Raw genomic sequence first — 25,612 nt, forward strand, 5'->3', positions numbered from 1 at the left:
CTTTTTCTACAGTGGGCCATCCTTTGCCCCTTTTATCAATCTTATGAAAGAGAAAAGCTTTCTAATCAAAACTACATATATGGGGGACAGCTAGGTGGCACAGTGGATAGAGCACTGGCCCTGGATTCAGGAGGACCCGAGTTCAAATCCAGCCTCAGACACTTGATGCTTACTAACTGTGTGACCCTGGGCAAGTCACTTAACCCTCACTGCCCTGCCCCCCCAAACCAAACTACATATATGTATATATATATAAAACCATGTTTGCCTATAGACCTAAACATGCCTATCTATACCTAAATATACCTATATGCTTATATATAAGTCTATCTTTATCTAAACAAACCTTTATCTAACTAACACCTGAATTCACTTCAATTCAATTCAATAAGCACTTCTTAAGTGCAAGCATTCTGTTACACTGGAGATACAAAAAAACAAAACAGAAAAACAACAAACCCAGTTTCTGCCTGCCCTAGAGGAGCATATTTTTACAGATGATCCCCAGCTGTGGAGCAGAGGAAGATTTTACAATGGGATTCCTTGGAACTGCACCAATAATGCCATTCTCTTGTTGCCTAGGAATACAGTGCAATATCCTCAATCTACTTTTATATTGTACCTAGAATAGTAAGTTCCCTTCTAATTCCTCAAAGAAGGTTGCATTAGTCAGGGACTGTGTTTAGGTTACTGCCCACACAATGTAACTATCATTTTTCCATGAATGAGGTTGTACAATAGTAGAAAAATCTACCCTATCGATATCGATTTTTCATGTAGCAACACCTACACATGTTTTTCTCTCTTCATTTACCTGCTTTGCTAAAAATGAACTAGCTTGAAATATACTCTATAGAAAGGCAGAGCTGACAGAGGGCTCTTTCACCTCTTTGTAGGTTCATTTCATCCTAAGCAAGGTCAGCCCAGAACCAGATCAATTAGTATGTTCACACCCTTGTTTCCCCACTATCCAAGGTCTTTGGGGAATTTTCTCCTCAAAATCTGCCTCTGGGCAGAGTAGGAGATAAATTCTTTTAGGAAAAAGTAAACTTTAACTTTTCCTTAAGGCTCAATCCTAAAACATTTCTCTAATCGACAAGACTTTTTTTCTCTTCTTAAATAAAGCTCAGGCATCAATAGTCTTTAGTTCTTTTGTTTGCATAAGTCCTGCTCCGGAGGTAATAAATGCAGTTTGGTACCTCTTCAGTTACCATTAGAATTAAGGTGATGGAAATAATTTGGTACTTAACTCATTATGTTATAGTATAGAATGTTTCCTTGAATTGAGAAAAACAGAAAAAAAGTTTTTCAAATTTTCTTCAGTCTACCAACCTGATGGTAGACTTTGCAAAGATCTGAACTTAGACACAACGGAATGTTGTTGTTTTTTAATCTCTATACAAAGCACAGTTAAACTAAACACACCAAAGTAAATGGAACAGGATAGATTCTAACTATCTCAGGCTGTGCAACATTCAAATATTTGACAATCAGACAGAGAAAAATTCTTAGTGAAGTATTTACTGTAAGGTAAGGAGGGATACCTACAAAGTCAATGCTACACACATACTTAGAAATTACTAAGCATAAATACTGATATACATTTGATTGGGAAGCCCATAAGTAACAGTTTGTTCATTTTAGGAATTTCTTGGTGGACAAGATTTTGAGACAAGATTTTTGGGCATTAGTCTTATCATTTCAAATGTCTTTTCATGCCATAAAAGTTCCAAATTGTAAGAAGAAATTAGTAAAGACTAAAGATCTTGGTGACATTTCTCTGAGGATGCTTTGTGATCACTATTGCAATGAGCAGATCAAAGTTTATTACTATTAGTTATCAAATGACTAAGAATTCCACAATTCTGTGAATGGCTCTTAACAAAAAGAAGCATACAGGTTTGACCAGATCACTTGAGGAGTAAAGGAAATAGTATGTGTAGCTTATTCCCCCACTTAAAAACAGCATTCTGCTTTTAATAAGTCTACCAAAATTCAGAAGCATATTAAGTGGGTGCAGTAATGAATATATAGAGATTTCTTAATTATGTTCTCCACCTTGAAAAGGTGCTTTTTTGTATCCTGAGGTAGGTATATGGATTGATTACTTAGCAGTGTATTTTTTCCTTTCCTTTTTTAAAAAAAGCAATATACCTTCAAAGGAAGACCACATAGTCACTGGATTTGGCTTTTTACTTGAGCATTCTAATTCCAAAGTCAGGAGCCCATTGCTTGTTGTCTTCACGCTTGTCTTAATGTATATAACTAGCCTGTGATTACCTTCTTTTCCATGGTGAAGTAGACAAAAATTATAAAGGCAAAAATGAGCAATACAGCGATCATAAAGGCGATTGAAATTACTCCTACTTTCTTTTCTACTGGTCTCTCATCTTCCACCATTGTCTCTTCTTCTGAATCCTCGCTTTTGGATTTTAATGGTCTTCTTATAGTAATCCTGTGAAAATGGTGGTAGATCTCTGTGACATCTATCTATCTATCTATCTATCTATCTATCTATCTATCTATCTATCTATCTATCTATCTATCTATCTAAATATATGGCTACTACCCAAACACCCTCTGCAAAGTTTTGGGACTAGAGATTGAAGGGAAACTGAGAAACTTCACAAGTGTGGTTCCTTCAGAGGTAACTTTCTCCTTAAGATTTCTACTAATTCAAGTAATTGAACCATCAGAGATGGCTAAGATTCCCTAAAACATATTATGCCTCCTTTTTTTACAGTTGACTAAGGGTTGGTGGTCTGTTCTAAACATTTTCCTTAGGGTTTTATATTTTTAGTTATATCAATGCCTTCATGCAGTACAGGCATGTACTGGTAAAAGTGTAGCAATTTTTATCCAATTCAAAGGTTGTTTTGGCCAAAGAATTCATCTTCTATTGATCAACCTTTCACTGCTTAGCATCTTTGTCTTTGGGTAGATCGCTTCTCATCAGATAAAAACTTTGGCATAGGCATGATACTTGAAGCGTTTCAGGCTTTGTAGACCATAGCAGGCATTGTGCTCTGCCGACGTAGGCTTTGAGTTCCTAGGATCTGTGTCATTCCACAGTGAGACACAGGAGTGGATTATAAACATCCAAGATGCCTTACATATTTTGTTCAGAAATCAAGGAACCACAAAGCTTTGCCATACATCAGCTTTCTACTTCTATTTTCCTTTCTTCAAGGACAAGAATAGAAATAAACAGTAATTCAAGGGAACTAGGTTCTAGTCTCAGCTCTACCATTTATTAGGTGATGATCTTAAGACAAGTCACTTTTAATTAATTTAGTTTTAAAAACTATAAAGTAATCAGCCCTCCAGGACTCTGTCTTAAAATAGGATGCTCCATTGTTTCAGGCTATTTCCTTAACAACAGAGGAGGAAAGAAAGATTTGATTATTTTATTAGTGGGAGTTAGGGAGTTGGAGGGTATGGTATGGCTGCATCTGGAATTCTACAAATATCTGAGTTTAAGGATGAAAATTCTGGACATCTGGGCTGTCTTCCTTTGCTAGTTGTGTTATTGAGAGGCACCTTTAGCATCCCAGATGGAAATTGGAGGTGCTAACAGTAAGTGACACATCTCACCTTCAAACCTCTCTTTCAGGGATCCAAGGATCTATTAACTCTGGGGACCTTAGAAACTGGCAATAAGAAGGATGTGGTAGAATAACATTAGTTCTTCCTGTATTTCCTACATATAATTCTTTCCTATATTTCAAAAAAGTACCTGATTCCTGTGTGAGAGCTGGGATCAGGATAATAGATGTCAATATCACCATCCAAAGAATAATATGTAGATAACTAAAAGAGAGAGAGAGAGTTTCATGAAGTCTATACTTTTCTTGCTGTGCTAAATAGGCCCCTGCTTTTCATTAAAAAAAAAAAAAAACAACATTATTCGGGGGTGGCTAGGTGGCGCAGTGGATAAAGCACCGTCCCTGGATTCAGGAGTACTTGAGTTCAAATCCGGCCTCAGACACTTGACACTTACTAGCTGTGTGACCCTGGGCAAGTCACTTACCCTCCATTGCCCCGCAAAACAAACAAACAAACAAACAAACAAACAAAAACCATTATTCTTCACCCTTACAAAAACTGATGCCATTTGTCATAAGATCCCTCATCTCCCCCTATCAGGTCAAATCCCCCTGGCATCATCCCCCACAGTCTCCCCCTAAATTCCAGTCTTCAATGAAGAGGAAGTCTTTTTCTTTGCCAAGGTCAACTCCTTTCCCTATACTCTTTGTCCTGTCCCCTCCCATCATTTCCAGCGGATTGCCTCTACCATCAATCTTTACCCTAATCTTCAATCTCTCCTTAAAGATAGTCCTTTCCTGCTGCCTTCACAGATGTTCAAGTCTCCCCCAACCTTAAAAAAAGCCCTTATGAGAATTTACCATCCCCATCATCTAATAGTTTTCTTCCTTTTCTAAGCTTGATTCCTTGAAAAGTCATTTACACTCAGTGCCTCTACTTCCTGTTCTTTCACTCTTTTCAAAGCCCTCTGCAATTCTGTTTCTGTCCTTATCATCCAAGTGACAACCCTCTCTCCAAAGTTACCAAAGGTCTTTTAATCGTAGATCTTTCTCAATCCTCTCATAGCACTTGACACCATGAACCATCTTCTCTTGGATTCTCTCTTCTCTCTGGGTTCTTGTACCACTGCTCTCTCTTCATTTTCCTCTTACCTGTCTGACTGCTCTTTCTCATTTGCTGGATCTTTATCCAGGTCATGCCTACTAACCAAGAATGTTCCCTAAGCCTCTGTCCTTTTCTCTTTCCTGTCTATACTCTTTCACTTTGTGATTACCAGCTACCTACTGGACATTTTGAACTAGACATCTCAAACTCGGTATATCTAAAACAAAACTCATTCTCTACCTCAAAACACATTCCTCTTCCAAACTTCCCTATTATTATTATCTATAGTTCCATCATGCTTCTAGTCACCCAGGTGACTGCCTCACAGTTCTGTTTCTCACCCTGTTCTCATCAACATTTTGATTAGTGACTCATAGGAAAACTTAGATGGAAAGCTTATTAAATTGCAGGTGACACAAAGCTGGGAAGGAGAGTTAACCTATGGGACAACAGGGGCAGTTCAGAATCTTGATGTCATCCTCAACATCTCATTCTCATTCACCCTATATCCAGTCGCAGTTGCTAAATGTTACAATATTTTTTTCTTTTTCTTTTTGCAGGGCAGTGAGGGTTAAGGGACTTGCCCAGGGTCACACAGCTAGTAAGTGTCAAGTATCTGAGGCTGGATTTGAACTCAGGTCCTCCTGAATCCAGGGCTGGTGCTTTATCCACTGCACCACCTAGCTGCCCTTACAATAGTTTCAATCTCCACAATCTCTCTATGTCCCTTTCTATCTCTCTATTTAGTTCAGGCTTTTTAACCTCTAACCTGGACTACTGTAATACCCTTCTAATTATTTTCCCAACTTCAAAGGTCTACCCACTCCAGTCCACCAAGCATATGCTGCCAAAGTGATTCTCCTAAAGTACAGCTCTGACCATGCCACCCTCCCTATTCAATAAACTCCAGTGGTTCCCAATTTTTTCTAGGATCAGATATAAACTATGGCATTTAAAGCTCTCCAGAGCCTAGCTCCTATCTTTCCAGTTTCTTTAAATTACTCCCTTCTATACCCTCTGTGGTCCAGACTATTTTTTGCTCCTGACCCCAAATAACCTCCTCCCACCTATGTATCTTCTATTGGCTGTCTCCCACACATTGTAAGCACTCTCTTCTCACCTTCACTTCTTAGAAACCCTGGCCTCCTTCAACACTCACCTTAAACAGTCTCTTCAATGGGAGACCCTTTCCAGTCACTCTACCCCTACCCTTTCCTCAGCTTCTGGTGTCTTTTCCTATAAGATTACTTTATATCTACTCAGTGTGTATCTTGTCTATACCTCTCAATGCACATGTATCCCTTTAGAATGTAAGTTTCCCGAGGGCAGAAACTGTCTTCCCCTTTTCTTTAGCTTTCCAGCACTTAGCATAGTGGCTAATAGTAAGTGTTTAATAAATTGATGCCCATTGTTGTTATGAAGAAATAAGAAGAAATTCTATATTAGATCTGATTCTCTGCAACACAGGGGAACTAATTGCTGGGATGGGACTAATGGGAATCTTGGGGAGAAATGACCACTCTCTGCTAGAGTTTATGATATTGGAGTGGAAAACATAGGTATAGCTTCCCATGCACCCTAGAACATGGGAGAGGAGATTTCAGTGGGTTCAGAGGAAGGATTGGTAGAATCCCATGGACTAAAACTATATAGGGGAGATCCCTTCACAAACACAGATCTGTACCATTCTATAACATGGGGAACATGTTCATTTATCTGAAGGCTTGTCAATGTGGAAGAGAGATTGGATTTGCTATTTGTCTTTAGAGGATAGTGGAAGTTACAAAGAAGTAAATATAAGATTGATGTCAGGGGCAGCTAGGTGGCACAGTGGATAGAGCACTGGCCCTGGACGCAGGAGTACCTGAGTTCAAATCCGGCCTCAGACACTTAACACTTACTAGCTGTGTGACCCTGGGCAAGTCACTTAACCCCAATTGCCTCACTTAAAAAAAAAAAGATTGATGTCAGGAAAAACTTCCTAATTATTAGAGCTATTCAGAAATGAAATGTATTGCCTTTCAGGGTAATGAGTTCTATGTAAATGGACATCTTCAAGCAAAGGCTGAATGATTGCTTACCGGGTATATTACAATAAGGATTACTTTTCAGTTGTGGTTTGAACCCTTCCGATTCTAGATAACTGTGATTCTGTAAGTAACCTAAGAGCTAACAGAATCTTTTGTCGGTGATGTAGTACACCCCCCCCCACCCCCCCCCCCCCACACCATCTTGCTTTCAGGCAAGACAGTAGTAACTACCACAAATAAGAAAATAGGGTGGCTCAATTTTTTAAATCTCCAAGGAAATCAATTCAATAAAATAGCTTTAAAAGACTAATTTAGTATCCTATAATCCCCACTGTAAGAAGGTTTTCCTATTTAATAGTCTACAGAACATTCAAGTTTAGCATCATTGTATCATCATAAGATCAATAAACCAATGAACAGGATGACCAAGTATAGCCGTATTCTTAAATATTCTGTCCAAAAAGAAGCCTAGATGGTTTACGGATCATCCTACAGAATTCAATATTCCTTGGATTTTGCACCCCTTCCCTTCCATGGAGGAGCTAAAGCCCTGGCAAGGCCTCCTGAGGGTGCCTTAGACTATAGGTGTCAAACATGCTGCCTGCAGGGTACACAGGACCCACCACACTCCCAAGTGCCAGGAAACCAGATTAAAATGAAGTTCTTATTTGATTTTAATGTGTTGACACATCAACAAAAAATAATATATAAATATAAGCTAATATATGGCTGCATGGACCCTTATGTTTAGTGACCCTTATTTCTATTTGAGTTTGACGCCCCTGCTTTTGCCCATTGGCAAGCCTGTATTTGATTTTCCCATATATATCTGGCCCAGATAGGAAGAGGAATATAAGCCACTGAACAGATTCAGGAGGCCTGGGTTCTTAGGGCAAAAGTAGTTAAGTTGTATAAGACATTCTTTCATGTAGTGTAGAGAAGATATGTCTGTATGAATCCTATATTGCCATGTTGCTGTCGCACAATGGGAAGGATACCGAAATAGTACAGAAACTAGGTCAATATCTTGTTTTTCTTTGTTGTGTATTGTTTTTCAGGGTGTTCTCTAATTCAACAAATATTTATAAGCACTTATTCTGTACTAGGCCTTGTGCCAGGCACTATGGGGCATACAAAGAAACTAAAAACCTTATCTCTGCCCTCAAGGATTCTATAATATAGTTTGGGAAGGTATAGACTTGAAAAATTAACATAAAATACATAAATCATTATAATACAAGTATTCTGACAAAGCAATACATGACTAATGGAGAACCTCAAGATATGCCACTGCTTCCTAGAGTCTACTAGGTCTTACCATCGGGCCTGCCATTATGCCCTTCTGACACTCAGTTATTACCAACTGATTTGCATTTACCCAAAGGACCCTGGGTTTTTCATCTGTCCTGACTCTGTATCCTATGATTTACTGGGTCTATTTGTCTGGTGGTTGAACCCTCTTAAAATATATTTGCTCTCCTAGTTAGATGTGAGCTACTTGAGAGTAGGGTTGTCTTGTTTTTTTCTTGTATCCCCAGAACTTAACATAGTGCTTAGCCCAGAGTAAGCACTTAATAAATGCTTTTCCATACCATCTTTTAGCTCCAAGGCATTGTAGAGGACATACATGAATAAAAGCAAGGTTCTCTAGGAGTTTATAGCATAGTAGAGGAGATGACTAATAGCTATAATTCAAGGCAGGTATCACTTAGCATAGTGCTTGACACATAGCAAGCACTTAATAAATGCTTGTTGACTGAATGAGTGATTTTGGTTTGTATTTCATTCATTTGCTCTTCTTGAGATATTACCTTGTAAGCATACTTCAATAGTTTCTTATATGTGGATTCTATTTCTTCAATTACATTGTGATTTCCCCAAGAGCATGCTTTAAACAATTACATAGCATTTAATAAGCAATTCTAACTAGTTTACTGCTCTACCTTCTCAGGTGTAAGTCACAACCTACATAAACTGTCCACTTTAATTTTTTTCTATAGTGATTCCCAAGAGAAGGGATCCACTTGCATTTTGATATAAATAAAGGATTTTACTTTTGGAGAAGTATATTAGAAAATCAGATGACAGTATGTATCAATCTTGTTTCCTCATCACCCTACCCCACCCAAAGAAGGGAAAATCACCACTCTAAAGCAACTCAAGAAATGATACAAATACTACAATTTACCTTGTTATCGAGAGTTATAGGATCGGCAAACTGTTCTAGTTCATAATTCTTTTGTTTAACAAGTGCAGAATTCTCCTATCAAGATGTAAAAGAGAGAAATTAATTGAAGATGGAAAGCTCTACAAATCTAAATGTCTGAAAGCTGAAGTATAAGTTGTCTACAATAACAAAAGAAGAGTTGTATAACTAAGTTCAACCAGGGACACTTGATTATCAAAATGTTTGTATCACCTTGATGGCCAAAACAGTCATGCAGAAGATACTTCTATTATGAAATACTCATTACTGAACACATAAGAGGGAAACACTTTTTAAAACATTTTGCTAATTCCACAGTTGAAAACAATGCCACCCACCCTTCCCCCCATCAGTGATGATAGCAATAATTATGATAATTTGTTAACTTCCCTAGACATTTTAGGTGAACGTGACTATGGTCCATTAAGATAAAATGGAGAAAAGTATTTTGAAAATTAAAATGACAAAATATTTTCTTTAGATAATAAATGCCCACATATATAGTCTATATACATTAATATTATGTGGAATTTTTTGTACTCTTGTGTGTGTGTGTGTGTGTGTGTGTGTATAAATGTAGAATTTGTCCAGAGCTGTGATTTCACAAATGCACTAAATTTCCAGGGTGAAAAGTCTTCCATTAACTAGGATGGGTAAGCTGGAGTTGCTCAGAACAATGAGAAGTTAAATTATTTGCTCATGGTCAGTGAGTAGATCACACAGAAGAAGCAGCATTTGAACCCAGACTTCAAGCTGGTCCTCTATCCACTATGCCACAATGCTTCTCTTGTATCACACATTAAGAAAGGGAGCCTGACAAACTAGAACAATCTGAGCTCCAGTACCACTTCTGATATGTACTATCTTTGTGACTTGGAGCAAACCACTTAACTGTTCAGTGTTCTAGACCACTCACTCTCCAAGGTTCAATGTCACAGAGAAGGTGGCTGAAATTCCACGTGGGTATTTGGGAACAGTATAATGTAACCTTAGGGCTGATATCTGGTGTTAGGTGGTTAAAAGACAAACCTTAGTGTGCTTAACCAGTTAGTGGGTGTGTGGTAGTTAGACTGTAGAGTGAAAGGGTTTTGGGTTTTGTTTTTTAGCTGTCTGTGGTATTTTGCAGTGAATGAGTTTCAGAGCATACACTTTGGAGTCCTGGCTTTGAACTGAGACTAGGTGTGAGAAGAATTATATCTAAGGGTTGTGCTGCATCTTGACTAAATACTAGAAGGATGTGAGCAACGATGAAAAGGCTGAAATTTGATTCAGTTTCCCACAAGGTATTTGTGGGAATTGTGGGCTTCTCAATTCCTCTTAATTTCTTTTTGAGAAGACTATCTAGTGGAACACAAGGTGACCCAGGGCACTGAGCACTGAGGCAGTTTATGGTAGAATACAATAGAGCATAATATTATATTATATATAAGCAGTCACCAACTTACCCACAGTCGTTATTCCAAAAGTTTGTAAGCCAGTTGTTTGGAACTCAGAATGCATTTCCCCACAAAAACAATGTCATAAATAAGAGGAGCTGACCTAATAACAGCAATGACCTCACTGGGAAAACAGGGATAATAATAACTTTAACACCTACCTCAAAGGATTATTGTCACGACCAAGTGAAATAATGTATGTAAAGTGCAACATAACCCTTGAAGTGCTATGCAAATGTCAGCTGTTATTATTTATACAATACCTTAAGGTTTGCAGAGCGCTTTATATACATTAGCTCCTTTGATCCTCTCAACACACCCCATGAGATAGGTAGTAAAAGTGTTATTATCTCAATTTTCTCATTCTAGTCCACAAAAAGATAGTTAACCAAGGATGAATCTGAACTGTTGTATTAATGGTATTTATAGAGTCCTAATTCCCATTTATAACAATGTTTCCATGCCTCACAGTTCTGTTTCTCACCCTGTTCTCATCAACATTTTGATTAGTGACTCATAGGAAAACTTAGATGGAAAGCTTATTAAATTGCAGGTGACACAAAGCTGGGAAGGAGAGTTAACCTATGGGACAACAGGGGCAGGATGCAAAAAGAACTCAGTAGGCTGGAAGGATGAGTGAAAACTAATAGAGCCAAGTGCAAAGTATCTAAACTTAGGTTTTAAAAAGGTGACATGCTCAGGGTGGAGAAAGCCCCATCAGAGGACAATCCCTGTGGAGGGCTCTTAGTTTGCTTTCATGTCAGGCCCTGGTCAGAATGAAGAAAGTAAGAGCACCTGGTATGTGATAGGTAGTGAAAAGATGTGTGTGGGAATGATTTGGAAGTGACATGATACCATTCTCTGGACAGACCATCTTTGGAGTATTTTTGTCAATTCTGGAATGCTATTTTCAGAAAGACACTGACAACCTTGAGTGAATCCAAAGGAGGTGACCAGGAGATGGTTTGGGAGCTAATGTCCTCTGCACCATATGAGGGACAGTTGAAGGAACTGGGAATGTTTATCTGAAAAAAGAGAAAACTTGAGCGGGAAGGGATAACTGCCTTCAAGTATTCCAACTTAATTCAATCCAACAGATTCTTTATTAAGTACCTACTGTATACAAGACATTGGAGGTGCAAAGATAGAAAAACAAAGTAGAACTGGCTCTAAAGAAACTTATGGGACAGGTAGGTGGCTCAATGGATAAAGCACTGGCCCTGGATTCAGGAGAACCTGAGTTCAAATCTGGTCTCAGACACTTGACACTTACTAGCTGTGTGACCCTGGGCAAGTCACTTAACCCCAATTGCCTCACCAAAAAAAAAACCCCAACAACAACAACAAACAAAGAAGCTTATGTAGTAAGAGGATGTGATCGGCACACCAATCAATATATAGTACAAGGAAAATTGAGGAAGGAGAGACCACTAACGAGTGGAGAGATCAGGAAAGGTATCATAAGAGGATATGGCATCTGAGAAGAGCCTTGAAGGAAGATAAGGATCAGAGATGAAGATGAGAGGGGAGAGTGTTCCAAACATGGAAAGGCTTGTGTGTTGGGGGTGGTAGGAGTGGTCTGTCCAACAGAGTTCAAATTTTAGATGATAGCTAGCAAACCCGTTTGTCTGGAATGTAGAGCTCATGAAAGGGAATAGTATAGAAATAAGGCAGGTAGGAGCCAGAAAGTGGAGAACCTTAAATTCTAGGCTAAGGATTTTAAGTATTTTACCCAGTAGACCAGTAGTCTCCAAATTTTAAAAATTCTTGAACCTCTACCAGCAAAAAAAAAAAATTGTTTTAATTGCTGAGCATGCATCCTCAATTTTTACATATTTATTTGTAAACTACACTATGTACCATTACATTAACAAATTACATACATGACAAAATATGTAAAACATAAGTTTAAAAAGATGAGATAAATATGAAATATTTAAAATTTTTCTTATGAATAGTACAAAACCCTTTTTGCTCTCACTAAAATATTAATGTAACATTTTATTAGATGCAAGATGATTGAATATGCTTCATCATAGTAGAAAAGCCTTGGGTCTGTCCCCCAGGGGCCAGGGAAGATTTGTAAATAATAATTGCTGGCAAACAACTGTTTCCTGAAATAATACTGTAACTGCCCTACCACCACCCTAATGGGACATCCCCTCAGAGAACCGCAAATCTACATGTGCATGCCTCTTTTCTGAGTTCTAATCTTGTATCTAACCGCCTGCAGGACAACAGCTAGATATCCCATAGGTATTTCAAACTCAACATTTCAAACCCAAACAAAACTTGTCTTTCATCCTTAAACTAACCCTTCCTCTAAACTTACCTATTTCTGTTGAAGGCACAGTCATTCTTGACACTGAGGTTTGTAACCAAGAAATCACCCCCGACTTTCCATACTCCATTTCTACATGACCAATCAGTTACTGAGTCTTGTCAGTTACACCTCCTCACCATCCTTCCTAGCCACTCCCTTCTCTTACACTCCGCTCACTTTAGGTCCTTATCACTTCTCACCTGGATTATTGTAGTGGCTTCCTAACTACATCCATTTTCTTCTCTCCAATCCATCCTCCACACAGCCTCCTGATTGCTAGTCCTGAAACACATGTGGGTCCACCTAGCTTCCCACTGCCTCGCTGTTTGGCATTTAAAGTACTTCATACTCTGGATCCAGCCAATCTCCGGCGGCTAATTATATATATTACTTGACCCGATAGACTTGACTTCTCCTGCCTGGAATGTTCCTCCTTCTCCTCACCTGTGCCTTTTGATAAACACAGAAACCCCGGGAGAGGCAGTACCCTCCAGATCAGTATTCCTGCTTCTAGCTCAGTCCTCATAGTTATCACCTGGAGAAACAACTTCTGTGGAGAAGGGGTGAGCCATCTCCACCAACTACCAATCAGTTTGCCACCACAGAACAGGCTAAAGCAGCGAGACAGTCTGCAGGAGAAAAGAGGCAGCCTGTGCCAGGAAAGTCAAACCACCATCTTCTCTCGGACCCTGATGGAGACAGACCAGGACCCTGGACCCAAGAGCCTTGGGAATAGTCATGCTTCCAGCCCAGTGCCCTCAGCCATGGTCCTGGGAAGCAACCTCTATGGAGGAGCAGCCACACAACTGTTCCTGCAGGTGCTACTGCTATAGGTAATGAAAAGGACAGTTCTTCCCACCAAAGTTTTTGCCACTGTCAAATGGCACATCAGAAACTGTTTCTATCAGTGGAAATGACATTAAAGAATAGGCATTTGCAGCTATATCCTAAGATCCATGGGACTTGCTCCTGAAACCTCCCATATGTGTTGCCTCCCTCACTGGAATGTGAACGGGGACTGTCATACTTTATATTTGTATCTCCACTTCTCAGAACACAGTAAGCACTTAATAGACGCTTCATTTATTCATGCTTGGAACGCCTGGCTCCTTTTAAAGTTTAGCTCAGATTTTATCAACTTTAAGAAGCCTTTCCTGATTTCCCCAGCTGTAAGGGCTCTTTAGTCTTTCCCCATCCCCTCCCCAGTATTGTGTGTGTGTGTGTGTGTGTGTGTGTGCATGCATGCATGCACATAGCTAGGTGGCACAGTGGATAAAGTGCAGAGTCTGGAGTCAGGAAGACCCAAGTTCAAATTTGGCCTCAGATACTTAATCGTTGTGTGACCCTAGGCAAGTCACTTAACCCTGTTGGCCTTAGTTTCCTCATCTGTAAAATGACCTGGAGAAGGAAATAGCAAACCACTCCAGTATCTTTGGCAAGAAAATCCCAAATTGGGTCACAAAGAGTCAAATGTGACTGAACAACACATGTGTGTGTGTATGTATGTATATATATATACACACACACATGTATGCACAAAAGGTAGAACATGTATCTGTGCATATGTATAACTACATGTATATGTGTGTATGCATATGGGGGGGGTCTTCCCCACATGTAGCATGGGGAAGTCATTGTTCTGCTTGAAGGGAGGCAGAATAGATATCTCTAGCTTATTCTTACTCCACCTTTTTCCAGAGGAGATTTTATTCCCTGTCAGGATGGGAAACAGGAAGGCAGAGGCCAGAGGCTATCACCCTGTACTCAGAAGGGGTACCAGGGAAGAATTATAACTTTCTGCTCTCTTAAATATTGTTAGTCTTTTTGTTGTTCAGTCATGTCCAACTCGTGGTAACTCCATTTGGGACTTTCCTGGCAAAGATACTGGAGTGGTTTGCTATTCCTTTCTTCAGCTCATTTTACAGATGAGGAAACTGAGGCAAACAGGGTCAAGTGACTTGCCCAGGGTCACCCAGCTAGTAAGTGCGTGAGGCCAGATTTGAACTCAGGAAGATGAGTCTTCCTGACTTCAGGCTCAGTGCTCTATCCACTGAACCACCCAGCTGTCCATTGTTGGTCTAAGGGATGTGATTTTTAGATTCAAGCTAAACTTCTGATCACTGTATCATTGATGGGAGAAGTAGGACCTCAAGATTCATATTTAAGGTTTGACTCTTTTATCACCAAATATCAGCTCCCCAATGAACAAACAGAACACTTAGCCAAGAGGCCCATTTATCCAAATTGGTAGCAAAATGGAAGTGAGAGAAAGTATACATATGGAAATATAAGCCAGACAATACAGAAGGAAGGAACTCTCCCATTGGGATCCAGGTAACTCAGCTCAACCAAGAGAGAGAGAGAGAGAGAGAGAGAGAGAGAGAGAGAGAGAGAGAGAGAGAGAGAGAGAGAGAGAGAGAGAGAGAGAGAGAGAGAGACCTAAGTCCCATGAAAGAAGTTAGCTTTAGTCTCTAGTGTAGCAAGCTGGGGAGGGACATGATGGAGACTGACAGCTTCTCTTATGACTTCCCAGTCTTTTTCTTCAGCAACCGAAGTGGGGTTGAAATTTTCCATTGTCTCTCTCAAAGCTGGAAGCCAGAAACATCCAAAGTGACTGCAAAGACCGAAGAGACCTGAAGAAGACCCTCTGGATCATGAAGAGAATCTCTGTCTGTCTCTGTCTCAGTTTCTCTCTCAGCAACTCTACCTCTCATGCAGGTCCAGGGCTTTGATTTCCATCAAAGAGGAGAGTCTCATAACCATGGGCTTTGGGACATACACACATATACATACATATGAATGTACACATGTGCAGGAATATGCAAATATGTTTGTACGAGTACACAAATATATATATATACATATATGTAATATTCCATATATACACACACATATATATTCCATATATATCCTGTATAAACTGTTTATATTACCACTCATCCACTTCCCTATAACCCACCAATCTAACATACAGTGAAAGATCCTTGAGAGCACGTCTCTGTATTTCTCCAGTGCTTAGCACAGTGTCTGGCACATAGCACCAGAGAACAGACTGAAATCACACATCACTCTCACTTAGTAGTTACAGCCCCAGATGGTTGGGGATGAGGCACACTATGAAGGTATCTAACACATGGGCCATTTGCTCTGGCTATCAGGCTGGTGTCAGAGACGGGTCCTTTTGGCATGTAAGTTCAGTCTTGTGTCTTAGTTTTCCTGCTGCAGGGGTGAATGAGGTGACAAAGTATCCTTTGGTTCTTTTGACACAGTCTTTTTGGCAGCAGGAGTGGGTTCTGAGGCTTAACCCTAGGGCAGCACCAGACCTTTGTCTAAGGTCCTAGCCTTTTAGGCTTCAGGTATGTGTCCAACTTGGACTTATAGGGGACAACTAGGAATAGTGAGCAGAAATTGTAGAAATGTAGATCAGTGCAATGTAGGAAAATATTTTTTACAATTAGAGCTGTACAAAAGTAGAATGGACTACCTTGGGAATTAACTGGTTCCCCATCATACTGGGGGTCTTCAAAGACAGGTTGGATGATAACATTATTAGAGTTGCTAAAATGAAAACAAAACACAAAAAAAGATGTGGACTCCTCTTCAGGAAGGATTAGATTAGAGCTTTGAGGTCCCATGCAATTGTGAGATTCTGTGTAATAAGTTACATGTAAAGGTCATATATAGAAATCTGTCCAGTTGCCACCTCTATCCAGGGCCACCTCATCTGCAGCCTTGCCTTTTTTTGCAGGGCAATGAGGGTTAAGTGACTTGCCGAGGGTCACACAGCTGGTAAGTGTCAAGTGTCTGAGGCTGGATTTGAACTCAGGTCCTCCTGAACCCAGAGCAGGAGCTTTATCCATTGTGACACCTAGCTGCCCCCAAATCATCTTTTTTATACTTTTTGTTTGCTTGTTTGTTTTTTGTGGGACAATGAGGATTAAGTGATTTGCCCAGGGGCACACTTACTAGCTGCAAGTCACTTAACCCCCATTGCCCCGCAAAAAAAAAATGTAATTGTTTTTAAACTAAAAGATATATACTATACTATACATATATACATACATACATGCATACATATACACTAAGATATCTTTCCAGTTCCAAAATTCTTTGATCTTTTCCAGAAAGATTCCTGGCCTCATTAGCTCAGAGAATTTGAGCATAATGCTAATAGGGTCAAGATTGCTTGTTAAATTGGTTGGCTTTATGCAGAGAAAAAACTTCCATGGTGACAGAATTCACCAATTGCCCTGTTGAGCTGTTGTACAGATATGTATTAATGGATGAGAAAGTATGGAGGCCTCAGTCCAAACTTTTATGCCATCTCACACTTTTTTGTCCTTAAATAACACAAGTGTATTTCTTACTGATAATGGGTCAGCAACCAACTTTTTCTCAAAAAGATGTACATTAACAAAGCAAATAGCATACTGATTTATCAGAATTATATTTTAATTAGGATGACTATGACAATGGGTGTTGAGGCTATGCTCTTAAATGGTAAATAAGAAAATGTGTTTCCTAAAAAACCCAACAATATCCCTATAGGTTGATATATTGATGCTTACATTTCAAATTTGGGACCTAATAAATAACATCACTAACTCAAAAATATAGTAACTTCTTGCTTTGATATTTGTGTGCCTTGCTTGACACTTACTAGCTGTGTGACCCTGGGCAAGTCACTTAACCCCAATTGCCTCACCCCCCCCCCCAAAAAAAAAAGAGTTGTAAGATATTTGTGGGCCATATTTTTATTTCATTGATGAGACATTTATCAAGAAATAAGTCAATATAAATTAATATGATACAGAGAGCTTGAATAAGTTAAACATTTTTCTCGGGAAGAATTTAGAATTATATCTCCACCTAGAAATGATCTAGGTGGCACAGTGAATAGAGTGCCTGGCCTAGAATCAGGAAGACTTGAGTTGCAATTTGGCCTCAGATACTTCCTAGCTGTGTGACCCTGGGCAAGTCATTTCACCTCTATTTGCCTCAGCTTCCTCAACTGTAAATAAAGAATAATAACAGCATTTTCCTTGCAGGGTTGGTGTGAGGATCAAATGAGATAATATTTGTAGAAAGTATTTAGCACAGTGTCTGGCACATAGTAGGCACTTTATCCATCCATCTGTCCATCCATCCATTCATCCATCCATCTGTCTATCTATTTACTCAATCACTTGCCCTTTTCACTCCCCTGGTAAAGATGATATCTAACATCCATTAGCACATGACAGAGGTAAGAAAATAGGGTTTTCCTAAGTATTATCAGAAAATGTAATTTGCTCCTCTTTGACACAAATGGAATAAGTGAAAACATACCTTTGGGAATTAGAGTGTTTTTTTTCAATTAATTAAGCAAAATATTTTAAGTTGTTTTATATTGTCTCCTAAACTCTTATGTACTTCTGAAATCACAGACTTAATTGCAACAATGACAACATACATATTCCCTTGATGACTCCGTTCATTTGATTTTTCACAGTTATGCCAGTGGCTAAGGCACTCTGTGGTATATACCACCCTCAGGAAAAAGTGCAAATCTTTGTAAAATGCTTCAGACATGTAGCAAATATCTGAATTTGAAGGCATTTTTCTAACCATTGGGTACCTTTTTTGAATGAATGGATGAACTAAGCCTGGGTACCTTGTCTCCAAACCCCCATGACCACCTCAGATTATCATGTCAGTTGCTTCCAACTTTAACCCAGTGCTGCTATGTTAATTGATCAGTCAATCATCAATAAGTATTAAGCACCAACTTTGTGCTGGGCACTGTGTTAAGCACCGGGGTTACAATGAAACAATCCTTACTCTCATGGAGTTTACATTTTGAGAGAGACAAGTACATCTATAAGTATAGACAGCATAAATATAAAGTAAATGAGAAGAAATAAATATACAAATCAATTAAATATCAGGTAGTTTGAAGGGGAGAAAAACAGCAATTGAGAGGATCAGGAAAGTTCTGTGTAAAAGATGGTGTTAAGATACATCTTTCTTTCTTTCTTTCATTCTTTCTCTCTCTCTCTCTCTCTCTCTCTTTTTTGCGGGACAATGGAGGTTAAGTGATTTACCCAGGGTCACACAGCTAGTGTCAAGTGTCTGAGGCCGGATTTGAACTCAGGTACTCCTGAATCCAGGGTCAGTGCTTTATCCACTGTGCCACCTAGGTGCCCCCTAAGATACATCTTAAGGAAGAGGGAGACTGAGGAAAAGGGAAGGAGTGGCTTGATTACAGAGAAGAGGGAAAGGAACATTCAATGAGGCTGGAAAGAAGTCCAGTTTGTAGAAGACTTTAAAAGCTTAACAGAAAAGTTTCTATTTTATCCTGGAGGAAAGAAGAAGCTACCAGAGTAACTATGCAATGTTGTCTAATTTTCTGTCATGAGTGGTTTTCCCTGACAAAACTAATAAGCTAAAACATCAATGAGCTGGAAGGAATTCTTGCTATTATTCTCTGGAGTCACTGCCTGAGCTAGGAGCTGAGTATCAGAGATCTATCTAATTGCTTACTGTATTTCTCTTGCCCCCTACGCCACTCCTCAGCAGTCTCTTCCTCTTCCTGAAGGAACAGGGCCTTTCCAAATGCCTTTGGTGGAAGTAGTTTCCCAGTATTGGGATGCGGCTCTCCCTCTGTTCCTCAGGTCTGAACTTCCAGGGGGTAATTTTTCCAGATGAGTCAGAACCACTTCTGCTTCTTAGAGTGTTCGCCTATGTATGTGCATGATGGTTGTTCATACTTTTGTTTTTTTAGAAACTCCATTGGCATAAGGGTTTGATGTACACATGGAAAACTTGGTAAATCCTCTATGTCTTGTATAGTCTTAACTTCTGAAACTAGTTGTCCAATTTTTTGGAAGGCCTGAATATTGGTAAATGTATGGACTCCTGTCAGAATTGGTTTGATTTTAAGTGTATGTGGGGGTCTCGTCATTTCCTTTAATCTTGTTCTATAAGGAGGAAAATTTTATAGGCAATATGCAGAAGTGGGAACTATATCTCTTCTGCAAATTTTTCCATAATTGAGCTGTGAATTTCAGGCCCCATTCAGAAATTATCTCAGCCAGAAACCTGCCTCCTTTAAAAAGCATCAAGGTGTCTGTGGAATGGGTGACAGTTTCCAGTAAGGAAACAAGTAGTAACAAAAATTCCCAGTTCATATATCTCCAAAGTCACCTAAACTGTAACCTCAAGCTTTATCACTTCTAGAGCAACACACTAACCAGATTAAAGAAGATAGAGTCATAAGTACAGCATTTTTTTTTTTTTTGGTGATAGCAGAGAACTGGAGAGTAATGGGGATATCTACACAACTAAACAAATTATGGGATATTATTGTGTTTAAGAAATGTTGAGGAGGGGGCAGCTAGGTGGCACAGTGGATAAAGCACTGGCCCTGGATTCAGGAGGACCTGAGTTCAAATCCAGCCTCAGACACTTGACACTTACCAGCTGTGTGACCCTGGGCAAAACCCTCATTGCCCTGAAAAAAAAAAAGAAAGAAAGAAAGAAAAGGAAAAAGAAAAAAAGAAATGATGAGAGGTGCAGTTTGAGACTTCTGGGAAAATTGATACGGACTGATACAGAGTAAAGTAAGCAGAACCAGGAGAACAATTCATATGATAACAATAACATTGTAAGAAAAAACAGCTTTGAAAGATAAATGAGCAACCACAATTCTGGAAGGCCAATGATTAAGCAAGCTGCCTGACAAAGAAGTGATGGCTCAAGATGCAGAATTAGATACACATTTTCAGATATGATTAGTGTGGGATTTTGTTGTGCTTGACAATGCATACTTGTTATTAGGCTTTGTTTTTCTTTTTTTCCCTTTTTCTGTGGGGGTGGGGGGGAGGAGGTAGTAGAAAGGAGATGGAGAATAGAACTATCAAAAACAAAAAAAGAAAGAAAGAAAGAGAGGAAAAGAAAAGAAAAAGAGGTCACCAAAGAATTTTTTTTTAAAATGTGCTGAAATACAATGATCCAAGACAATCCCAAATGACTAGCAATGAAGCATACTATCCACCTCCAAAGAAAGAACTGATTCAACACAGACTGTAGCATACTGTTTTTCACTTTCTTTCACTTTTTTCCTTTTATTCGAGTATTCTTATACAAAATGACTAATATGGTAATGTTTTACATAATTGCACATGTATAACCTATATCTGATTGCTTACTGCCTCAGGGAGGGGGAGGAGAGGAGGGAAGGAGGGATAGAATTTGGAACTCAAATCTTTAAATAAAAATGTTTATTAAATTTTTTAAAAAATGTGCAGAGAAGGAGAGACCAGAAGGAATCACACACAAGAAGGATATTGAAAGTTATATATTGGATTTTTATATGCTTCAAAAGAAAAGCAAGCTTTTTTCCTAAGAGAGCTTCACAGTTTCGTGAACAATCTTCTTTTTATATTCTACTACATATAGGAAACAGTCATTTTATTTGGTGTAAAATTTAGAAAAAAAAATTAGGTGGGGGTAGAGCCATCCACAGCCAGCTGCAGAAAATAACCTTCTTAGGGCAGATGTGAGACAGTCTGGGTTGACATTAGACAAGGGGCTGACAATATATTCTTGCCATGGGCAGGTGTACCATGAGCAGAAAGCAACAGGAGAGTAACAGAGCCCATCATGCATGGCGACTCTAAGATTTTGCCCTCTAAAGTGTAAAAGATCCTTATGGTCCATTATGACTATACCTGTACTTCTTTGAAGTGTTACTTTCAGATCTCCACAAAATAGTCTTAATTACCAATTACAATATCTATTTATCTATTGGCATCAGTTGACAAGAGTAGCCATCTATTAGTTCATCTCAGATGAAGAGGTGACTCTTCTCTTTTTAAGGCAAACCCTTCTAAATAGAACCTTGATTTTATTTCCCTCCTCTCTCTTCCAGCAGATTGTCCCAACAATCATCGCCTTCCTCCAGTCTTCAATCTCTCTTTATCTACTGATTCTTTCTCTGCTACATTTCATATCCAAAGTCCTAGAAAAAGTCTACCATATGCACAAAAATATTTATAGCAGCAATTTTCTGTTGTAGGAAAAAACTAGAAACAAAGTGGGTGCCTATCAATCAGCAAATGGCTAAACAAACTGCTGTATGCAAATGTAAGGGAGCATTACTGCTTTTTAAGAACCACTGATGAAGGGGCTTCAGACAAACTTGGGAAGACTTGAATGAACCGATGCAGAGTGAAATTAATTGAACCAGTGGAACAAGGTGGAAGTTGATACAATTATGTAAAGGAAAACAACTTGGAAAGATTTCAGAACTCCAATTAATGCAATAGCCATTCATGACTTTAGATTTATGATGAGGCATATCTCCTGCCTCTTGGCAGAGAGGTTATGGATTAGAGTGAAGACAGATATATTTAACTTGATGTTGTCATGAACAAGGTGCTCCAGAATCTACCAGCGCTGAAGCTTTGTTACTAGGATTCTTGAGAAGGGCTGGTTTCTAGGACTATTTTTCAGAGATTTCTAGGAGAGAGAGGCTAGAAAAAAAGGAATGAGGAGGTAGCATTCAGAGTTCATTGTCTGATATCTTTGTGCCATGTGAGTAGATGCTGTGTACCCTCAGGTATTCTGCAGCTCTATTTCTTTCCTTCAGAGGCCATAATGAGTTACTGCTGAGGTCGATGATGGTGTTTCTTTTCACTGATGAGAATAATGATTGATGAGCTAACCCAAACATCCCCTCAGAGACATGAGCCTTCTCTCTTGCCTCTCAGGAGGGGGTAAGACACTAACCTTCTAGGTCTTGTTCTCTCTCCTTTCCATAAGGGGGTTAGGAGTCTAGGTGGGTGAATGGGAGAAAATGAGCCTACTATGTGCCAGGCACCATGCAAAGTACTTTACAAATATGATCTTTTTTAATCCCCACAACAACCCTGGGAGGTAGGTGCTGTTATTATTCTAATTTTACAGTTGGGGAAATTGAAGCAAACTGAGGTTAAGTGATTTACCCAGGATGGTGCAGCTTGGGAGTATCTGAGGCTAGATTTTTTTTTTTGGTGAGGCATTTGGGGTTAAGTGACTTGCCCAGGGTCACACAGCTAGTAAGTGTCAAGTGTCTGAGGTCAAATTTGAACTCAGGTCCTCCTGAATCCAGGGCCGGTGCTTTATCCACTGTGCCACCTAGCTGCAGGAAAAAGGAAAAGCCATTTTGTGCTCTTGTGGTTAGAAGCACCTGATGCTGGTCTCTCTTATATCCCACAAAAGGTACCTTTCTACCCTTTTGCTCTCTCTCCCCAATTACCTTCTTGTCTATTTCCCTCCACAGAAAATAATTAGTGGCCACTAATTTTTGTTGAGTCATTAATACTTGCATTACAGTTATAGGTCTGAGGAAACCAGTTGGTCTAGGAAAAACAGGAGACACATCCAGTTTCCAGCATGAGACACAGGGAGACAACAAAGTAATGATTTTTGTCCCAAGAATCACAAACCTTTCATGTAACCTTGAGTATTCCTTAGCCAGTTGGAAGTGGACTTATGGAAGAGAGATGATTAACTTGAACTGAATCAAAAGATTCCCTAGACCAAGTAGAAAATAATTCTCTCGGGGGCAGCTAGGTGGTACAGTGGATAAAGCACAGGCTCTGAATTTAGGAGGACCTGACTTCAAATCCAGCCTCAGACATTTGACACTTACTAGCTGTGTGACCCCGGGCAAGTCACTTAACCCTCATTGCCGCCCCCCCCCCCCAAAAAAAGGGGAAAAAAGAAAATAATTCTCTTGGGGCAGATGTGAGACAGCCTGGGCTGAATATGGACAAGGGGCTGCCTTAGGTGGGCAGTGTAACTTCCATTTTAGATTTCTTTGTCATTATACACAACATGGCCTCCTTATACCTACTTCACCTTTAATTAGCTCACTGGGAGAGGATTTTTACAGAGTGAAGGACTGTCCTCAGCTCTCATATCCATCTTTGATATCTACATTTCATTTAAATTGTCAGACATTACCGATGTGCTGATTTGATACTTGTTACAAGGGCTTGGGTTAGGAGATGAATTGGTGTGTTGGGATAGAAATGTGAAAAAAAAGAGAGAGAGAGAAAAAGAGAATTCCAAGAAAACATTAACAAATACACAGAAGAAAATGAAGCTCAGAAAGGAACAAAACTAAGGGCAATTTTATTACTCCCTTGTTAAATTTCATATACACTTAAAAACAAGCTATATGCAAGATAAGTTCAAGGGTTCACATCTTTTGTATTGGTTTTGTATTGTTGTTGTTATTGTTTGTCTTTTGTTCTCAGAGAGGACCATGACAGATGTCATGACTTGAAATGAATTGGATTTAAGTGAGAAAGGGCTGTGCAAAGTTACCAGCCTCTCTCCTCCAGAGCCATCTGGGTCCAGGGGCAAGATACATTATCAAGACAACTAGAGATAGCCCAGGGTGTTTAAGGCAACTGGGGATAAGTGACTTGCTCAGGGTATCTGAGGTGAGATTTGAACTCAGATCTTCCCAACTTCAGGGCCAGTGCTCTCTCTGTTATGCCATATAGCTGCCCCTCTGGTTTTGTATACTGAAATGTTTGTTGATAAATAATTCATAATCAAAAAAAAGAAAAAATATTCAAAGCTGTCTATTTATTTTCACTCTCTCCCCTCTCACTCCCTTCTCAAACCCTTGCAGTCTGACTCTGACCTCATAATTCACCTGAAATTGCCCTCTCTAGAGTTCCCACTCCTCTCTTAATTGCCAGATCTGAGTGCCTGTTCTCAACCCTCATCTTCATGGATCTCATGGCAGCATTTGACTTCGTTGACCACCCTTTCTCCTGCTGCAGAATCTCTTCTCTGGGACTTTGTGACATTGCTCTATTAGTTCTCCTTGTCCATCTGCTCTGTCTTAGTCTCTTTTTCTGGATCATTATTTTAAACTGTACCATCTAACTGTTGGTGTACCCCAAGATTCTGTTCTGGTCCCTCCTTCTACACATTTTGTTCTTGAAGACTTCATCAACTTCCATGGGCTTAATTATCACCACTACACAAATGACTTTTAGATCTCTGCCTTCAACCCTAGTCTCTTTTCTGAGACTTTTCTGAGTATTACCAGATCCTACTGGATATTTCAAACTGGATGTCCAAGGGACATATCAAACTCATCATGTCCCAAACAGAACTCAATTATCTTTCTTTTTAAACTTTTCTCTAATCCAAAGCTCCCTATGACTACCAAAAGCACTATCATCCATCTAGCACCTCAGGTTCACAAGCTCAGTCATCCTTCTCTAACCATTCCTAGAAGTAGAATAGTTTGGTTTAGCAGGAAAGCTAACTTCTTCTTGGATGGCACCCACTTTCATGTGGGTGAATTGACTCTTTCCCACCTCCCCCTTAGGTGTCCCTGTGGGCATGACTTCCCCCACAGGGGCAGGTAGGACCCCTAGGAGGAGAGTGGCCCAAGGCCAACTGCCTCTGAGGATCTCTGGGAGAAAGTTTCTTACTGTACCTCTTTTCTCCTAACAAGAAGTTTTAGCACAACTGTACTTAAGGAAACTCAGAACAGTTCAGATTCATGTGACTTAATCTTAATTCCAAGATCATCAGGAATTATAATATTGCTTATCAATACAAATCTTTTTGGTTTTCTTGAGCACCCATCAGAGAGAACTGGCAATTTAGAAGAGAGAATCTCCTTCTTGCACTTTGCATAGCTGACTCACCCTCTTTCCACTGCCCATAAATACATGAAATACACACAGACTACTTGGTCCTTTGGTTTAGCCACAGTTTTGTCAATGCAGTGAACAACAAATATAAATGATAGACTGTAAAGGAGCTGGAGTGGGTATTTGCTTTCCCTAGAAGAGAAAAAGGGTGGCAAAGGGGAAAAGGGAAGTATCACCATTATTATCTTCTTGGCAAGCAAAAATAGCTAGTCTTTCCCATTGGTTCTGTATAGTTTAGTCTTCTGAGCTAGTCATGT

The 25,612-nt window shown here is 39.4% G+C and overlaps 1 protein-coding gene across 1 annotated transcript in view; it reads right to left on the minus strand.

The window, feature by feature from the left end:
- Window positions 1-2,265: 2,265 nt before the first annotated feature.
- The window catches only part of LEMD1 (LEM domain containing 1), a 43,110-nt gene continuing 19,763 nt past the window's right edge, over window positions 2,266-25,612 (minus strand). The window contains exons 4-8 of the mRNA XM_044003149.1: window positions 23,472-23,486; window positions 11,194-11,226; window positions 8,869-8,916; window positions 3,737-3,810; window positions 2,266-2,455 (exon numbers count right to left, since the gene is read on the minus strand). Coding sequence (XP_043859084.1) covers window positions 2,266-2,455; window positions 3,737-3,810; window positions 8,869-8,916; window positions 11,194-11,226; window positions 23,472-23,486 — 360 coding nt within the window. The remainder of the gene's footprint in view (window positions 2,456-3,736; window positions 3,811-8,868; window positions 8,917-11,193; window positions 11,227-23,471; window positions 23,487-25,612) is intronic.

This window comes from Dromiciops gliroides, chromosome 4 (genome assembly GCF_019393635.1).
Source record: "Dromiciops gliroides isolate mDroGli1 chromosome 4, mDroGli1.pri, whole genome shotgun sequence".
In the NCBI taxonomy this organism is placed as follows: Eukaryota; Metazoa; Chordata; class Mammalia; order Microbiotheria; family Microbiotheriidae; genus Dromiciops; species Dromiciops gliroides.